Source organism: Loxodonta africana, chromosome 22, assembly GCF_030014295.1.
Source record: "Loxodonta africana isolate mLoxAfr1 chromosome 22, mLoxAfr1.hap2, whole genome shotgun sequence".
NCBI lineage: Eukaryota > Metazoa > Chordata > Mammalia > Proboscidea > Elephantidae > Loxodonta > Loxodonta africana.
In genome coordinates, this window is record NC_087363.1 from 37,741,930 (window position 1) to 37,761,538 (window position 19,609).

Sequence of the window (19,609 nt, forward strand, 5' to 3'; positions counted from 1 at the left end):
CCTGACATATGTGTAACTTAGGGACTGTATGCTGCTGGGATGCCTGAACAGTGGTACCAGTTTTGTGTCTGGCTTCGCAATTTTTTCCATCCTGGGCTTCATGGCACAAGAGCAAGGGGTGGACATTGCTGATGTGGCTGAGTCAGGTATGGTGGTATTGGTGGCAGTGGTGGTGGGCACTGCCACCTAGTGTCTGAGCCAAGTACTGTAGGCATGAAGCCAGATCCCAGGGGGAATGGGGGGGGATGAGCCTGGCTTTCAAAATGAACCCCCCCCTACTAAGACATCCCCCAAATATCAAAGTGTACAACAGCTAAATTTTAAAACTTTTCATTGCGATTTGGCCCAAGGGGCAGCAGGAACATGGGGGTGGTTAAAGTTGGGAACTACTCAACTACCTGCTTGTGGTCTTTCCCCCACCCCCCTTTCCCAGCAAAGTCCTGGTTTCAGCTAGGAACCACTTTCGTAACTCAGGCCCAAGCCAGCCACCAACTGACAGGTCACTGCCGCCTTCGCAGCCTTGGTTTCTGTATTTGCACTTTGCCCCCCCATGTGCCCCCTCGCAGCGAGCCCTTTCATTCCTTCACTCCATTGACATTTATTTATCCAGTGTCTACTCTGTGTCGGGAGCTGCTGTGGGCACTGCAGCCCAGTGGGGATGAGACAGATGAGAGAGAAAGAGTGGGAGTGGGGGGAGGGGACACCCTCCAGGTGACATCTTTTAGCACAGTTTTGGAGAAGCAGATGATAGATCCCGTTTTGAAGCAGGATATGAGAACACTGTCACTCCTTGGGGTTGGCTTCTATTGACAAGTTTGCCCAGGACACCTGGATCGTAGGAGTGAAGAATCAGAGTTTCAGAAACATGGTGTTTGTGGGATATGGGACTTTAGGAACCTCCAACAAGATGGGCTGGAACCTGAGAATTATAGGGTGTTCTGTTGCTAGAATCCTAGAGCCTCCAAAACCAGAGCACCATAGGTACGCAGACTCTAGACCTTGCCCACGGATGCTTAAATCTTTGGAGCCTGCAGGTTTAACACTGCAGAGGCTTCGATATGGGACTGAGAACATTAGAATCCCAGCATCCTTGAAGTCTGCCTTTCCAGCTTCTCTACCCTTCCCCCTCCTGCCCAGTTCACTTGGTTGTAAGTGGGCTGGAAAGTTTTGTTGTCCCCCCCGCCCCACACCCTCTCTGGGGCCCTGGGTCAAGGCTCCTCTCAGAGGCCAGGGGAGCTCCAGGGACCACCAAGATCCAGGAACAGGTCCAGCTGGAGTCCCCACAGCTTTGTCCTTGTCCTCATCCATCTCCTGTGTGTGAAATCAGAGACAGGGTTTGGTCCAGCTCCCAGGCACAGAGCCCTGGCATTTGAGGGCCAGAAGGCACCTTGGCCATGTGCATTCAGATGTCCATTTCCCAGGTGCGGAGACTAATGGCCTGAGTGCAAAGCCTTGTTCAAGCTGGTTAGGGTCAGGGCTGGGGTCTCTGGCAGCACCCTGTCCTGTATTCCTCTCACCACACAACAGATAGGCCCTTCTGTAGTGAGGGTGCCCACACCCGCCTCACCACCCCACCGTGGACGTATACAAGGTGGAGCCCTTCCTGTGTGAGGATCTGCTGGGTTCTTCTGACCATTCAGGGCTTAGCCCTGCCTTTCCCCTACCTGACAAAGATACTTCCTGCCGTGCCCCCATCCCGACACCCTGAGCCCTGGCAGCACAACCCCACACATCCCCAAATTAGACCTTCAGATATACTGCGAAGGGTCACTGAGAGCCCCACGAGGCAGACTGGAGATGGAGGACACAGAAAGTAATTCCAGAAGTTTCCAACCTGCTTGGGCCTGTGGCAGTTGGAGTGATGAGGGGGAGCCCGGGACAGTTAATACCACCTGGAAGCTAGCTTTCTTCCAGTCAAGGGTTTGCAAACCAGTCCTGATTGACAGCATCGCCAGGCGCACGGAGGGAACTTGGTGGTACAGAGATGTATATAGATACATAAAATACGTCTTTCTCTGTGGACAGCTAGGTATTTTTATATGTGTATATATCGTCAACCTGAGTTGTTTTCTTCCTCCGGTCCACTTCAAAGAAGACCTTGCTATTTATTCCCCACGGTGATAGCCCCACAGCCGACAAATCAGGGGTGATTATTTCTCTAACAGCTCTTAACAAGCACCATATTGAGCGAAGTGCATTTGAACAAGACAATTACTTAGCCGAACAGAGTGCACCAGACACAGCGTGGCGTGGCATGGCCTCCCTTAAGGGAGAGTGACCCAGAGGTGCTCGGAGCGGCTGCGTTCTTTCTCTTGGACTTCTCTCTCTATAGTTCACCATGCGCTTTTAGAGAAAGAAGCTCAGAGCCACTCCCACAGGCTGGCTTGAGAAGGGCAAAACTGAAATACAGAACTGAGCGAATCGAGAACTTCCAAGACCCCAGTGGGTGGGGCTGTGGGGGGCCCCATTTTACATCTGTCTCACAGGACTTGATCCCCCCATGGTGATGCCCACCAGTCAGTATGCTGAGGGGCTGGAGGGTTCTGGCCTGGGTGGGAATGCCGCGCTTTTGATTTCCACATGGAGTTGGATTCCAAAGCTCTTTGTTCTACAGTGTCTTTGGGGACCATGTTTTTCTTGACCCAGCTCTCTTCCCTCACTCTTGTCCTCTCAGGCAGCTTTGGGGGCTGGTAAGAGCACCCCTTCTACTTGTGGATTTTTATAGCATCCCTGGGACCAGGCGCTCTGTGGCCACCCCAAGAATGTTCCATTTTAATCAGGTTTCCCCTGGGACAAGTGAACTCTGGACTGTAAAAGGACTTGCTTTTCCCCAGCCACGTTTGTGATTGTTAACACTGTATAATGTGGTTTCTGGTTCCAATGTATTTGAAAGTTTTTTTTTTTTTTTTCCATTCTTTTCATAAGCCATTAATTTGGTTTCTAATAGTTGACTTACAAAATCGTCCACATAATTTCCTGCTCTCCAGCCCTTTTTGTTTCACGTTTCTTGTTATATTTTTTTAATTGTGAATTTTACTTTCTATTTTTTAGCCCATGCCCTTTAGGCCAATCTTTTACTGCTCCTGATTGCTTCTTGGACCCACAGGTCTCTGACACAACTAAACTCTTACCCTTGGGGGTCTTCTCTCCGGCCAGTTGAATGGCTGGGAGACAGGAGGAGACATTTTTCTGTTTCTGGAATGTTCCCAGTCAGAGAGGCAGCACTGAACTGATAGAGCTTCTGTCTTGCCAGCCTGGCTAGCCTCAGGGCTCTGTCAGAGTCTCCTCTCTTGAAAGCAAAACCCCTTTACTAGAGAAACAGCTTCAGCCTCTGAGGACCTGAACACAGAAGGCTACTTGGGAGTCCTTTCTGGAACCAATCCCTCACTTAGAGATGGGGGGAACTGGAGACTCTGAGAGGGTGTGTGGTGGTATAATGAGGAAACAGCGGGCCGAGGAACCAGATCCAGGCCTTGGGATCCCTAGGCCCAGGATCTCCCCGCTGCCCACACTTCCCTCTGGGTTGGGCCCTGGTCAGGCCCAGCCCCAGACTGTGCTCGGGAGGATGCTGCGGACCCTACGGGGCTTGGCTCTGGGTTCTTTTTTCTTCCCGCCCATGCAATGCTTTAGCCATCAACTCAAAAATAGAAATCTCTCCCTTCCACACGAGGACTCGAGTGGTCAGATAATCAGACCTTTTGCCCTCGTTTCCTTCCAGCAGAAGCTGACTTGATTGCTTTGGTTTGAGGACCTCCCTTTTCCAAGCTGGCAGACTGACTTCCAGCTCAGTCTTGCATCCTGCCCCCCATAACATGTGTTCTTGGGAAGCCAGTTTGAGAGGAGGCTGCTTGTGCTGTGTTGGAGACAGATGCTAAAACGGGGCCCTGCCCAGCCCCCGTGCATCCCCGGCTCCGTCCCCAGGCAGGAGCTCAGACCCGGCCCCTCCCTGCACTTTGGGTTGGGAGCCCCACCTCAGGACCAAGTGTCTGTGTGTGAGCCCCGGTGGCGGGGGCTTGGTGGCTGACATCCTCCTCCCTGTCCCCCTCCCCATTTTCTCTCTCCTCTAGGTCCTGGCTTGGCTTTCATCGCCTACCCCAAGGCTGTGACAATGATGCCGCTGCCCACGTTTTGGTCCATCCTTTTTTTTATTATGCTTCTCTTGCTTGGACTGGATAGCCAGGTAAGGGCAAGCCCGAGGGTCGCCCCCAGGGTGGGATGTACCACAGGGAAGCTTGTTCTGGAAAAGCCTTCTTATTTGGGCTGGGAGGTAGTTACACCCCTTCCCACCGCAGATCTGACTTCCAGGGGCCAGCGAGGGGTCCTCCGGGAGCCCAGGGATGGAAAGTCCACAGGGCAGCAGGAAGGGGACATCTGCCACCAAGCTCAAGTGTTTCACCAAATCTGGGGGACGACAGATGACCGGGAGTGGGGTTAAAATCAAGCGATAGATGGAAAATAGAACAAGATGGAAGCAGTAATGATGAATTGCAGTGGAGCGTCCCTTCAGGCAGGGGCCAGGGCACAAGACAGAGGGACAGTTCAGGGAAAAGGCATCAGAGGACACTCCCAGACCATCACCATTAAATGCACTAAAACCTGATGAAAGCAGGAGAAATCTAAACCCCAGTCAGAATTTTGTGCTTCCTGGAACAAGTGAGGGGAGTGTCTGGATGGTAGAAATGGTTAAACTCTCAGCTCCTAACCAAAAGGTTAGAGGTTTGAGTCCACCCAGAGGTACCTTGGAAGAAAGGCCTGGCGATCTGCTTATGAAAAAGCAGCCATTGAAAACCCTATGGAGCTCAGTTCTATTCTGACACTCATGGGGTTGCCATGAGTCAGGGTCCACTCAACAGTAGCTGGTTTCTAACTGGTTTTAGAGTGAGTGAGGAGGTAAGTGTTGTCCTTCCGTTAAAACAGAGCACCCTCCGGTATATTTTCAATGGCTAAATGCTGGGTGCCTCACTCCAATCCGCCCTGTTCTCTGGCCATGCTGACTCTGTCCTCCCCAGGCAGGGCTCCTACACTGTGGTTGTTTCCTGCACTTCTGAACTCCCCCTCCCACCTCCCAAGGCTCTGGCCTCCACAGGGCTGCGAGCCCCACCATGCTGCTCTGTGACTTTGGGCAAGTTTCCTAACCTAAGCCTCATTCTCCTCATCTGGTAATGGTATGATTGTACCCACCCCAACGGGTGTTGTGAGAGCCCTGTGGTCTACCTTGCATGAAGCATGAGGCACGGTGCCTGGTACAGAGTGGTCAGCTGTGCTTGGGGGACAGTTAACATGAGCTACCGAGTCCCCTTTCCATGGAAGAATGTACATTTCATTGGGGCCTTCTTGAGACAGCAGTTTAGACCATGAGCATGCTTCCAGGAGTGAGGCATTATGGCCTACAGGGCAGGTGGACAAGCCATTCAGGTGGCGCCACCTAGGGGCCACCAGCGGAAGTTGGCCACTGTGAAAATCGAGTGTGATTTAAAAAAAAAAAAAAAAACCCAGTGCCGTCAAGTCGATTCTGACTCATAGCGACCCTATAGGACAGAGTAGAGCTGCCCCATGGAGTTTCCAAGGAGCGCCTGGCAGATTTGAACTGCCGACTCTTTGGTTAGCAGCCGCAGCACTTAACCACTATGCCACCAGGGTTTCCTCAAGTGTGATAGGATCTCCTGTATGCTCTGAAGTGTCAGCACAGACCCTATGAGAGGTCCCAGCCTGCGGCCAGTTCAGGAGAGAGCATAGCTGCCCTCCCCACAGGAAACCTTCTGCAAACCCAGTGCCCAGGGTAGGTTCCAGGGGAGCTAGGCCCTGGTAGGGGGAAAATCTTACAAGGTCAGGCAGAGGAGAAGAATTCCAGAAAGAAGAGGCGATCAGTGAGCAAGGTCAAGAACTGAGCAAAAGATTTGGCAAAAGGGGACCAGGATTAGCAGAGAAGACAGAATAGAAACATTTGGGAGGCTGAAAACAAAATATTTCTGCAGTTGTTGACCAGCTTGAGCTATATAAACAGACAAAGAGGACATCATTAATCACTTCTAGTTAATGAGTTTGGCCTTCGGAGGCCCCAAACAAATGGCTTTTATAACTTCAAGAGCTCTAAGTGAAAGAAAAAAACAAAAACAGAGAGAGGTTAATAAGTGACAAGGCGTGACATCTCCTCAGGCCTAGAATGCACGGCTCAGGCTTTTGAAACTGCTCCCTGAGCAGAGGTGGGTATTGCTTAGATTTTCTCCCAGGGTGATGTGTGGGGCCTGCGTGAGGATGCCCGACTTGGAGCTAAGCACCAGGTCAGCCAGCACACTGAGAGAGTCGGTTAGTTCTCAAAGCCCGCCTACATCACAGGGCAGGGAACTCAAGACTTAAAGAGGTTAAGTGACTCACCTGAGATCACACAGGACTCCTTAGGTAGTATAAATGGTTAACACATTGGACTGCTAACCAAAAGACTGGCGATTTGAGTCTACTCATGGGGTGCCTTGGAAGAAAATCCTGGCTATCTACTTTCCAAAAATCAGCCATTGAAAACCCTATGGAGTTCAGTTCTACTCTGGCACACATGGGGCTGCCATGCGTCAGAGTCGACTCTATGGCACCTGGTTTCTGGTTCACAGCAGAGCGAACTGAGGCAGAGAGAGATTGAGAATTCACGCATCTAGTTAAGGCATGGAACCAGAATGTGACTGTTGGCCTGCCTGTTCCCAGAACCTATCCTCTTACCTGTTAGTCTGTCAGCCTTACCTTTGACTTTCCCGGTATGGCTTCTTCTTGAGCTGTGGAGATTTCCACCAACCTCAGGCAGAGGCCTCTCACCTTTGTTATCAAATTCCAAGAAGCGTGAGCCTCGCTCAGGAGAGGCACTACTCTCCCGGGGTTCCCAGCTCAGTGAGCATCATTTTGGGAGTTGCACTATGGCTCAGGACCACCATGTGGCTATGTTTCTTGGAGAGATGGGTTAGGGAAGTCACCACCATAGAGGCAGGTGCCTGTTTATATCTGGGTTATCCAAGGGACACAGGTTGTGAACAGACAGAGCTGGAGCCCGTCTCTGAGAAGCTCACCTCCCCCAGCTCCCCATGACATGGGGTGACAGTAACCACCCTTCCTTGGAACTGAACCCCGTACGTGCACGGTCAGGGCAGTGGTCGCTCAGTGGTAGAATTCTCCCTTCCATGCGGGGGACCCAGGCTCAGTGCCTGGCCCATGCACCTCATGAACAGCCACCACCCATGTGTCACTGAAGACACTTGTGTTGCTATGATGCTGAACAGGTTTCAGCAGAGCTTTCAGACTAGGATGAACTAGGAAGAAAGACCTGACAATCTACTTCCAAAAATTAGTCAATGAAAACTCTGTGGATCGTAACGATCCAATCTGCAACCAATCATGGGAAGGGCGCAGGAGAGGGCAATATTTCCTTCCATTGTGCACGGGATTGCCACGAGTGAGGGGCCAACTTGATGGCAGCTAACAACAGCAACAACATGTCCATGGTACTACAGTGGCCAGTTTACCCTTAGAATCCCAAGTCTTTCTCATCGTCCCTACTGAGTAAGCAAGAGCCTCCCATTTCACAGAGGAGGAAGTTGAGGCTCAGAGACGTAAGGGTCACGTGGTAATTAAGTGAGGGTGCCTGAATTTGCACCCATGTGTGGGGCGAGGTCAGAGTTCTCCACGGAAGACGCTCGGGGAACTTGGAAGTCAGGTGTCTGTGCCACCAGCGTTGCTGGACCTTCCTGTCCTCAATTCTCCATCTCAGGAAAGGAAAGAGCCCTTGATTTTAACTCCTGCTGAAGCTTAAGACGCACGTCTGAGCTGCAGGTTTGCTATAATTAGTTTGCTATTTATGTTCCAAACTCCTTCAGTTGACTTATCAGTTGGGGGTCAAAAAGCCAACCCCTCTCTCCAGGCACTTCCGAGAACCTTCAGCCTTAATTTCTCTGCATTCTTGGCAACAAAGTGCTGTCTCCTGGTGCCTTTCGGCACATGAAAGAGTTTTCTCCTTTTTTTGGTACTCCTTTCCTTGATCCTACTATAACGAGTCCCAAAGGAGCAAGTGGTTAGATTTGTCTTGTGGAATGTTGGGAAAACATCCTTCACAAAAGCCTCTCCCAGATCAAACAATAGATGGACAAGGCTTTAGCCTTTTAACATGTGAAGGACTCCAGTTGGCTGGCAGGGTGAGTTGGCAGTAACCATCCAAATGAAAAAGGCTTCTACATACCCTTTGTTGTTGCTGTTGTTGTTGTCAGGTGCTGTCGAGTTGGTTCCGACTCATAGCAACCCTATGTGCAACAGAATGAAAACTGCCTGGTCCTGCCCTATCCTCGCAGCCATTGCTATGTTTGAGCCCATTGTTCCATCCACTGTGTCATTCCATCTTATTGAGGTCTTCCTCTTTTTCGCTGGCCCTCTACCTCACCAAGCATGATGTCCTTCTCCAGGGACTGGTCCCTCCTGATAACATGTCCAAAGCACATGAGATGAAGTCTTTCTATCCTTTCTTCCAAGGAGCACTCTGGCTATACTTTCCAAAACAGACCTGTCTGTTCTTCTGGCAGTCCACGGTATATTCAATATTCTTCGCCAACACCATAATTCAAAGGCATCAATTCTTCTTCTGTCTTCCTTATTCATCGTCCAGCGTTCACATGCATATGAGGTGATTGAAAATACCATGGCTTGGGTCAAGTGTACCTTAGTCCTCAAAGTGACGTCTTTGCTTTTCAACACTTTAAAGAGCTCTTTTGCAGCAGTTTTGCCCAATGCAATGTGTCATTTGATTTCTTGACTACTGCTTCCATGAATATTGATTGGGGACCCAAGTAAAATGAAACCCTTGACAACTTCAGTGTTTTCTCCTTTTATCATGATGTTGCTTATCAGTCCAGTTGTGAGGATTTTTGTGTGTTAAAATCCTAAAAGTCCTAGAACAGGCCCTTTAGCCTTGCAGTTTTACTTCTGAGACTGTGCTGCAGATACCCATGCATGTGTGCCTAGAGACAAGTGGCAGGAGATTGGAAACAGCCTAAATACCTGTCATTTGGGGACTGGATAAATCCCTGATGCCGTATCATAAGCTGGAGTATTATGCAGCCATTTGAAAAAATGAGGCAGCTCTCTGTGGAGTGATAGGTAACAGCCTCCAGGATAGAGATCAGGTGAAAAGATAGATTTAGATTGTCCAGTCCTAGAGCATTCCCTGTGGGTAGGCTTTTTCACATTTCCTTCTTTATCCCTGAAAGTCCCGGGTGGGTCCCTGGAGCCCATGTGATCTCCGGAATCATGGTAGTACTTGGTTTACATGTGTGGACCTGGGGGTGCACACACGCCTGTAAAATTCTCTAATGGCCTAACAACCCCCAAAGGGGATCACTGCACAAGCCTGACGAATGCCCTCCATTTCACTGATGGGGAAACCAATGCCCAGACTTGCCCTGGGGCACCCAGCAAGTTAATGCTGAGGTCCACTTACTCACTCGCCATGTATTTGTTGAGCAGCCACCTGTGCCTGACCCTGAGCTAGACACTTGAGGCCAGGAAACAAGTGTGGCACCAGCCACGCCTTCAGAGAGGGACAAGACTGGTGGGGGAGGCAGTCGTGTAAACACACACCTTCCCTCAGGTGTTTCAGGGTAAAGCAGCTTCAGAGAAGTAGTAGTTCTTGAGCAGACTCTTCAGTGATGAGGAAAAGGTATTCTGGTGGCAGGAACAGCCTAAGTGAAGACATGGAGGTGTGTAATATTTGGCAAGCTATGTGTGCATCAGTGTCTCTGGGTGGAGCAAACAGCAATTGTGCTCGGCTGCTAACCAAAAGGTTAGAGGTTCAAGTCTACTCAGAGGTGCCTCGGAAGGCCTGGTGATTACTTCTGAAAAATCAGCCGCTAAAAACCTTATGGAGCACATTTCTACGCTGACACACATGGGGTCACCATGAGTCAGAGTCAACTTGATGGTGACTAGGTAACTGGTTTCGTGTATGGGTCAGTGGGCCAGTGCAGGGTGTGGTGACCACATGGTGCAGGGCCTTGGCTCCAAGGAGCAGCTGATGGGACTCCCCCTGCAGAGAGGGCCTGGAGGGCCAGGTTCACACATTTGGACTTGATCCCACAGGCTGATTCTGGACGTAGACCCACTTCTCTGCCCCTTGCCATGCTGTCCTTGTTCCTGGGCCGCCTCTGAGCAGGAGCGTCAGTGGGCATCTGACACTCAGCCACTCTCTTTTTTTCTCTCTCCCACCTCCCTTGCTCCTCAGTTCGTTGAAGTTGAAGGACAGATCACGTCCTTGGTTGACCTTTACCCATCCTTCCTAAGGAAGCATCGGGAAATCTTCATCGCCCTCATCTGTTGCGCCAGCTACCTGCTGGGGCTGACAATGGTGACAGAGGTAAGTGGCTCTCCCACCTGGCAGAGGAGACTTCTCTCTGCAAGGCATGGTGCCCCGATATACCCTCAGAGTGGTTCAGGTCCACCACCACCCACGGGTGGAGACAGGAGATGGGTGAGATGACCAGGGTGGGGTGATTACCCAGCACCCCCAGTTCAAGGGCCCCACTCTGCCCAGGGGGCTCGGGCCTACACTGAGGGTAGCACAAAGAGGCTCAGGACCCAACAGCTGACCCAGATGTAGTCTATTCAACCCTCAGACTACCCTGCCCCTTTTTCCTGTTACTGTGGCTATCTTCTGCTTTCTGGCCCATCCCTTGCCCTGAGAGGCACCAGGAAGGAGAGCTCGGGCCCAAATCCATTATAACAATAGCTCTGTCCCCCATGATGGTGTGTGACAGCCCTTCTCAGGTCTGGGAAGGCTGGTGGAACAATTGCAAGGGTGAATGCAGACTTCCCAGGGAGATACCGCAGGTGGTGCCTGGTGAAGGTTCACCAATTCCTGGGCCAGCATCTTAGCGCAGACCACCTGCACAGGGCCAGGGCCAGGTGGGGAGGGCACACTGTTCAGGGTGGTAGGGGCCATGGAGAGACTCGGTTCAGAATGGGAAAAAGGGAAGCAGAGAGAGGAAGAGGGCAAGAGTGTCAGAGGCATCGGTAGATCAGCGTATCTAGTGAAAGGCCAGCCCAGAAAGAAAAAGATGATTGGGCTAAGAGAAGATTGCCTGCTCTCCCCTCCTCCCCGTAGTCTCTGGCAAAGGGTTGCATTTAATAATCACCCGTAAGCCTCTTAGTCACCACTTCACTTACCAGGAGTAAAAATAAATGTTTTTCTGGCGATGCCTTTGAAAAAACTTTCCATAAAGGCAGATTACAGCTCCGTGAACTGAGCAGCTGGACGCCCCTGAACTCTTCTGTGTCTGCTGCAGTTGGTTTTAAGCACTGCCTTTGAAAGCAGGCTTTAGTGAAGCCATCATTTTTTTGTTAGGAAATATATGTTATTCCACATTCATTTTTCTGTGTGTGTGTGTTTTTTTATTGTGCTTTAAGTGGAAGTTTATAGTTCAAGTTAGTTTGGCTTACAAAAATTTATACGCACATTGTTATGGGACCCTAGCCACTCTCCCTACAATGGGACAGCACATTCCTTCTCTCCACCCTGTATTTCCCGTGTCCACTCAACCAGCTCCTGTCCCTTTCCGCCTTTTCATTTCACCTCTGGACGGGAGCTGCCCATTTAGTCTCATGTATCTACTTGAGCTAAGAAGCACACTCTTCACAATGTCATTTTATGTCTTATAGTCCAGTCCAATCTTTGTCTGAAGAGTTGGCTTCGGGAATGGTTTTAGTTTTGGGCTAACAGTCTGGGGGCCATGTCTTCTGGGGTCATTCCAGTCTCAGTCAGACCACAAAGTCTGGCCTTTTTACTAGAATTTGAGTTCTGCACCCCACTTTTCTTCTGCTCCGTCAGGAACTCTCAGTTGTGTTCCCTGTCAGGGCGATCACGTGATAGCCGGGCACCATCTAGTTCTTCTGGTCTCAGGCTGATGGAGTCTCTGGCTTATGTGGCCCTTTCTGTCTCTTGGGCTCATATTTTCCTTGTGTCTTTGGTGTTCTTCATTCTCCTTTGCTCCAGGTTGTTTGTGTGTTTTTCATTCAAATTTTTAAAAATAAGTTGAGCATCTTTTTACGTGTTTATCTTTAAACCACCAGGATACAGCTTTTGCTCATTTTTTGCTTGGGTTTTTTTTTTTTTTTTTAATTTCTAATTGATATGCCAGAGCTCTTTATATATGAAGGAAATTAGATACCAAATAACAAATCAGCCTTCTCTGTGGTTTTTTTCTTCCCAGGGTGGCATGTATGTGTTTCAGCTCTTTGACTACTATGCAGCTAGCGGTGTATGCCTTTTGTGGGTTGCATTCTTTGAATGTGTTACTATTGCCTGGGTATATGGTGAGTACAGATTTTTGCATATCCTTTCTCAAGTTTCTCCTTTGGGACTGTACTTAGAAACTTCAGAAGCAGAGAATTCTAATAGGGACTCAGCCTGAGTAGAACACAGAGGCCCTTTCTACGTGGACCCCTCCTCAAGATTATCTTTCCCCACGACAATAATATCTTTGTAGCCACAGTACAGATTTTCCCCATATTGACGATGCAAGATGTGACCATATTCTTTTGACAAACACATACTTGACTATGCAGGGGACTGTGATTAATTGCTCTGGGAATCAAGAATGGTCCATTTCAGCCTCCTTGAGACCTTGGATTGGCCACGCCAGGATTTGAGGTCTGCCTGGCGTTGTCAGAAAAATACAGGTTGGCCAGTTAAATTTGAATTTCAGATAATTTCAGATAAGGATCTGCCACTTTGAGTCTACGTGGTATAGAGACAGAGGCCTGGATCAGGCCCCAGAGATGCCCCCTCATGGCCCTCGATCCTCTGCTGTGCCATTTCCAGGGATGACGCTGGTATTGGATGCCATGTCACCTTGTACCCATCTCTGTCTCTTGTAGGCGCTGATAACTTTTATAACGGTATTGAGGACATGATTGGCTATCGGCCTGGGCCCTGGATGAAGTACAGCTGGGCTGTCGTCACTCCAGTTCTCTGTGTTGTGAGTTTCATCCTACCTGTCTGTGGGTGGCCTTTTCTCCCTGGTTCTTGACATTGTCACCTGCTCATCACCATCCATTCACATCTGCTAAGTGCTGGCCAGTAGCAAGCCCAGTGACGAGCTCTGCCTGGGAGAGTCGAGGAAGGCTGCTCCCAGAAGGTTACCTTGAGTTGGGTTTTAAAGGATGAGTAGGAGATTGTCAGGAAGGACATTCCAGTAGAGGAACCAGCCTGTGCAAAGGCACAGAGCTCTGGAAGAGGAAGGTGTATGTACCTGGAGCACACTGAGAAATCCAGAGATCTGAGACTGAGTGCATGACCTTTCCCTCAAGCCCTCCAGAGCTCATGAACTTAGACTGGGTCGTTGGTTAAGTTGAGAGTTCTTTGGAACATCTAATGGACAGGTCATGGACATTGGAAATAGGGTCTCTGTGGCAGGCTGGGGTGTCTTAGGAGAAGTCTCAGCAGAAGGTTACTCTGAGTTATCCTAAACACGAGAACACTTTATACCAGCCCAGGAGCCAAGGGCAGTGACGTGCCACATTCTTCTGCCCACAAGGGCTGTCTTGCCCCTTCATCTTGAAATGTGGCCTTGGAGTGTGCCAGGCACCCTCCTTCAAGGTGCTACTCAGGCTCCGGCTAACGAGAATTCCTCTGCAGCAAAAGCTGCTTAACCGTTGGTATTTGAAACCAATTATGAGCTTCGGAGCTTTTCACAGGGGAAGACAACAGCTGCTGTGCCATTGTCAGCTCACAGCGCGGGGAGACAAACAGCAGGAATGTGCCTTGCCTTTAGGAACGGGTGCTGAGGGATAAGCGGGCCCTCCCCCCAGTGATCTCTGCTTCCAGCACAGACTAAGTCAACATTGCCATTAACTCTCTATGTGACCTTAAGTTACTTCCCCTCTCTGGGCCTCAGTTTCCCCATTTATAAAATAAGGAGGATCCTAAGTGGGACTTGAGGGGCAGTTAGCAACTCGAGGTCATTACTGTTATTATTTAATATGATCATGCCCTTTTCACCCAGCAGTACATGTTTTCCCCACAGAAATAAGTAATCTTAGCAGCCAGTAACCACAACAGCTGGTGAGTTTGTTGTTGGAGATGAACTGAGTTGAGTTCAAGCCCATGTTCTCATAGTCACTTAATGTTTGTTTGTGGGCAGCTCCTCTCACCTCTGACCCTCAGTTTTTCCCTGTCTCCCCCCTCAGGAGTTAGATAGATTAGCGCTAGGCAGCCTTCCGAGAGCGGGATGGGGCCCCCCTCGTGGGAGGAGTGTGGTGTGGGCAGGTACGGGTCCTGGGTGGGTATGAAGTGTCTGCATAGCCTTGCCTGGGCCACAGCCTCATGTATAAGAGACAGAAACTGTGACAGCCCAGGCATTCGGTAGGTGACCAATAGAAGGTGTCTGGAGCCGAATGCTCTCCCTACCCCCATTGTCAATTCTGTACTTAAGTAGGTTTGTTTAAACCAGTTTAATTCTTCAAGTTCTGGTTATTAGACAATGAGGATTTAAGTCATTTTCATATTGTGGATCGATCCAAGACGGCCCCAGGTGAAACTCAGAGACAGGTCATTTCCAACCAGAGCAAAAGCCTTGACCTCTAGCCAGCCTAGATGCTCTCTGCCTAGGGCTTTCCACAGGTTCTGAGGACCAGAGCTGACCCCAGCCGCCTCCCCACTGGTGGGCGCTAATGGCACTGCCATGAGCCTGGGTCAGGGCTGTGCTGTGCCACTGAGCAGGGCAAGGCCCAGGGCCACGCCCTGTCCTGGCAGCTGGGCCTAGGGCTCACCCGGCTGCCCGTGGACTCAGGGCTGGGCAGGCAGCACCGGAGGGGAGGGGACGGGAAGCCTTTGATTAGTGCGGCAGCAAGCGTTTTTTGTACACCCATTGTATGTACCTGGAACTGAAGTGGAGGGGGGATATTACAGACACCCTCATGGACTCATAATCTGGTGGGAGAGATGCGTGCTGAAGAAGCGATGATAACCACAGGTAGTTCTGGGAAGGAAAAGTATGGGCGCCTGAGTCTGGGTGGGGCCTGGGCAAGTAAGGCTTCCGAGACGCAGGGCCACCGGAACTAAGCTAGAATGAAGAGGCATCAGTCAGGTGAAGAGGAGGGGAAAAGAAGGAACAGCCTGTGCTAAAGCCCTGAGGCAGGTGGCTGAGGAGCTGGAATAAGTCAGGTGGCTGGAGTATAGATGTGGAGGAGGGCGTGGGAGATAAAGAGAGGAGAGGGGAAGGAGCATAGCTCCTGGCAGGCATCGCTGGCCAAGCTGAGGAGTTTGTACCATATCCTGAAGGTACTGGGGAGCCATACAAGGATTTGAAGCAGGGAAGCAACATGGTCAGATTTGCATTGGATGGAGAGCCTTATGGCAGCTGGGTGGCGAAGGATGCAAGGCATAAAGCTGGTCCTTGCCCAAGGAGTGAGGCCTTCCCCTCAGGTTGTGGCCTGCATGGGCACACTACCCTGCCCCCTCGCCCCCCATGCCCAGGACCCCCCTGACTGCCTCCGTCTCTCTGCAGGGATGTTTTATCTTCTCTCTCGTCAAGTACCAGCCCCTGACGTATAACAAAGTCTACGTGTACCCCGACTGGGCCATTGGGCTGGGCTGGGGCCTGGCCCTGTCCTCCATGGTGTGCATCCCCCTGGTGTTCCTCATCTCCCTTTGCCAGGCACGAGGACCTCTCTCCGTGGTGAGTGGGCCCCGCAGCTGGGAGGCTGGGAGGCTGGCTGGCTCTCAGTTTGCTGTGTGACCTTGAGCCAGTGGCTTGCCCTCTCTGAGTCCTGCTGGATGGAGTTGTTGAGATTGTGGGCAGGAGAATGCAATGCGGGAAAACGGTGATGAAGTAGTTTACCTCAGAGGAGGCTTTGTGGTGGCCTTCAAAAGCAGGCCTTTGAGCAAGAGGAGGAATTTATCAAGCAGAGAGTGTGAGAGGATGGGGCACAGTGCAGTCATAGGTGGGGAGGTATGAGAGTGCTCAGGCAGCAGTGACAAGCCCAGGGTTGGCTGATGAGGCTGGAAAGATGGATGTGGCTTTAAGTGCCCCACTCAAGAGCTCGGGCTTTATCCGGGAACAGTGGGGGCCAGGTATGTAAAGTGGGGAGGTGGGAGACAGGCCCTGGAATGAAGCTGAGCTCTGCCCAGTTGCCTCCCCTTACTGTGGAGCCAAGTGTAGGGTAAGCCCAGCCCATGCCAGTGTCCTCCCGTGGGGTCTGCTGCCGGCTCTGTGGCCAGACCTTGGGATGCTACCTCTGCCCAGGACAAGCCTCCCCATGCCCAGACCTCTGGGCCAGCCCATGTCCTACCCCAGATCTCTGCTCCCGAGGCCCTCCAGCCCTCCTCCAGCCTCCTCTGAGAAACTCCTTTAACAATACTGGAGACTCCAGGCCCTGGCAAAGCAGGGCCTCTTTCCAAGAAATCTTTTTCTCAGAATCGCCCTTAACCTTTGGGCTTGGGCTGGCTCCAAGTTGTCCCTGTTTTGTTCTGAGCTATTTTATTGTTATTCTCTTTTTAAAAATGTGGAGCCAGGATGTCCTGGGCCTGGCTCCTCCTTGGGCTGAGGCACGTTTCCTCATCACAGGGAGATGGCCTGAAGGTGGGGTTGGGACAACGAGGCCTGATCGGGGGGAAAGGGGAGACTGAGCCGACAGGGACCAGCTTTCCGGAGATTCAGGAAGTCGGGGCGTGGCAGGGAGGAAACCATGAAGCTGGGGTGTGGGTGTGGGTGTGTCTGAGCCAGTCAGCCCCTGGGTGTTCCTGGAGCGTTGGACCCCCTGTTGTCTTTTGTTTTTCAGCAAGACCCCAATATGCAGCCAGAGACTGAATGGCCTATCAGTTGTTAAAGTCAGGGGGTAATAGCTACTGCTCTGAGCCCCCCATTTTCTCCCCTAAATATTCCGTGCCAGCCCAGCCTCTTCCTGGGGGCTTCCAGTATGTACTCACCCAGAAACTAAAGGGTTAATTTGGACACAGCAGGGGGGTGTCTAGATGTCTGTTCTGATTGGTCAGTGCCCATGGCAGTGCTGTATTTCAAATATTGGGTGGGGGAAGCAGGACACCCACTAACTTAAATTTTTACAAGACGTAAAAAATAAAAAATGGCGCTAACTATAAAAATGGTATGGCAACAGCGTCAGACCTCCTTTTCTGACTTCAAAAGGGGAAGGAGAGAGAACCATTATTGGCATCAGCTCAAAGCTGATTCCTATGAGGTGGAGGTCAAACATAACTCCACTCTCCAGCCTTTTCACCAATTCTGACACCAGCCATCCCTCCCACGGCACCCTGTACACCTCTGCTGGGTGATAATTTATTGCAATGGCTACATAGAGCTCATAGACCGTGCTCACAGTTATGGGGTTTATTGAGGAAGTCACAGGTTACAGTTCAGAATCAGGAATGACTCAGGATACAGTTCTTCGGTCAGTACTTCTTAGCTTCTTCTTAGCTGTGCCTGCAGACAGGCCTCTCTCTGGCCCTTGGCCTCTCAGCCCCTCTGCCCTCAGTCCTTGCCCTGATTGGGCAAGTTTTACAAAGCTTTTCAGCTCTACCAATGAGCGCCCAAGGGCACCCCATTCTGCTGAAAAGCCTAAGCCCAAAGGTGCTCAGGTCTCTCCCTCCTGGCATCGGCACACCTAGCTGTGCCGCTAAGGCCCAGAGGCACCCCACTCAGCCAGGAAGCCTCCTGCCCAAAGGTTCTCAGCTCTCTCTGTGTGGGTCAGCACACCCGTTGAAATCATCTCGCACTGTGGGCTGGAAAGCCCACCGTGCCATCTTACACCAATCTCCTGGTTCTGCTGCTGCCATTTCTCTGCAGCTCCTTTCGCAGTCTTGCTCTGTCTCTGGTGTTACAGCTCTCTCACTCTCTTCTCCCTGGGTCTAGGAGGTTCTCAGCACAAGGACCACATGTCCAAAGGATGTGTTCCACTCCCATCTCTTCTTCTTGACATTAGTGAGGTCCTCCCTTTCTGCCTCTGGGATGGCTCATTTTAAGCCTAGAGGTATGGCAAAACTGACCAATCTCCTTGTTAGGGTTCCATATAACTGTTTTGCATGGTCCTGCCCCCACAAAGCTGCCATGCCCCTTATTTGCATTATTGGCAAGCTATCCAATCCCCTGGGTGGGCCACAAGCCCCTTATTTGCATAGTCTCATCATTTGGGGGGAGTTATAAGACCATGGCAAGAAAGGGCATATAAAAGTGATCCATTCCACCATACAATATTAGCACAACCCAAGTTTAGAGGTCTGGTTAGAGTGGGGTTGGCATGGGGGAAGGGGGAGGGCACAGGTGAGGAATCCCAGTCCCTCCCCGACTTGCACTCTTTCCACATCTAGAATTCTGACCTGGCCATTAACCAAACCCCTTCCTCTTTGCCCATGTCCCTCAGGGACTCCCACCTGCACAGGTTGCCAAGGTGTCTCAAGGCACCTCCCAGCCATGACCCTGGCAAGCACAGCTTTCTGTGTCCTGGGATGACTGTGGTGGCACCTGAGTCTCCTGTCCAGATGGAGCCTAGGTGCCCCCCTCCCCTCCGGGGCCTGCCTCCTGGCTGTACTCCTGCATTCACATCCATCTTACAGATGTTGAGAATGGGGAGAGTGGAGAAACAGGAGCAGAAGCAGGCCACTTCCTGCTGGTGTTTCCTCTGGCCCCTTTACCTGGGGTCTCCAGTCTGATCCCTTCAGGGACCAGGAAGCCCCCTGGCAGCTGGCAGTGAAGGGGAAAAGGCATCCCCCATCAGCAGCAGGCAGTCATACTCCTCCTCGGTGCTGGCCAGGAGGGAGTGTTGGCCTGGGGTTGCCAGGTCTTAGAGTTTTAATTGAAGGTAAAATGCTAGAGGGCTACTTGTTTGCAGCTGCTGGCCTGTTTAAGTCTCTGGATGGATACTTGGCAGGAGGTGAACTGGGAAGCAGGAGCCCTGGGACCAAATAGCTGTTCTCCCATTGATTTTCTGGGTGTCCTTAGGGCGAGCTCCTTTTCCACATTGATTCCATGATCGGGCAACCAGCTGGAGGCCAAAAATCACCCTGCCCAGAAGTCATCTGAGAATTTGTATCCAGCCTATCCCGTGGCTCCTCTCTGTTGGAAATGCAAACAGTGGTCCCCATGCCTTTTTTTTTTACTTTCGTCTTTAATTTTTTGTTGTCGTTGTTGAGGATATAAACAGCAACATACACCAATTTGACCCCTTCTGCATGTCCAACCCAGTAACACCAATTACTTTCTTTGAGTTGTGCAATGATTCTCACCCTCGTTTTCCAAGTTCTTCCTGCATTAACATAAACTCACTGCCCGCTAAGGTCCCTGTCTAATCTTTCAAGTTGCTCCTGTCACTTTGATCCCATAGCCAAAACCAAATCCATTGCCATTGAATGGGTTCCCACTTGTTGCAACCCTATCGGACAGGGCAGAACTACTCCCTGGGGTTTCCAAGGCTGTAAATCTTTTTGGAAGCAGACTGCCACATCTTCCTCCCACAGAGCTTCTGGTAGGTTCGAAGTGCCAACCTTTTGGTTAGCAGCTGGGTGCTTAACCACTGTGCCACCAAAAAAAAACCAAACCCACTGCCGTTGAATCGATTCCGACTCATAGGGCTTCTT

General features: G+C 51.0%; 1 protein-coding gene across 4 annotated transcripts in view; it reads left to right on the plus strand.

The window, feature by feature from the left end:
• SLC6A6 (solute carrier family 6 member 6) overlaps positions 1-19,609 on the plus strand; it is a 93,731-nt gene that overhangs the window by 72,818 nt on the left and 1,304 nt on the right. For all 4 annotated transcript variants that reach the window (XM_023547868.2, XM_023547869.2, XM_023547871.2 and 1 more), the window contains 6 exons: positions 22-146; positions 4,068-4,180; positions 10,247-10,378; positions 12,231-12,333; positions 12,898-12,998; positions 15,528-15,698. In XM_023547868.2, the coding sequence (XP_023403636.1) occupies positions 22-146; positions 4,068-4,180; positions 10,247-10,378; positions 12,231-12,333; positions 12,898-12,998; positions 15,528-15,698 (745 nt within the window). The remainder of the gene's footprint in view (positions 1-21; positions 147-4,067; positions 4,181-10,246; positions 10,379-12,230; positions 12,334-12,897; positions 12,999-15,527; positions 15,699-19,609) is intronic.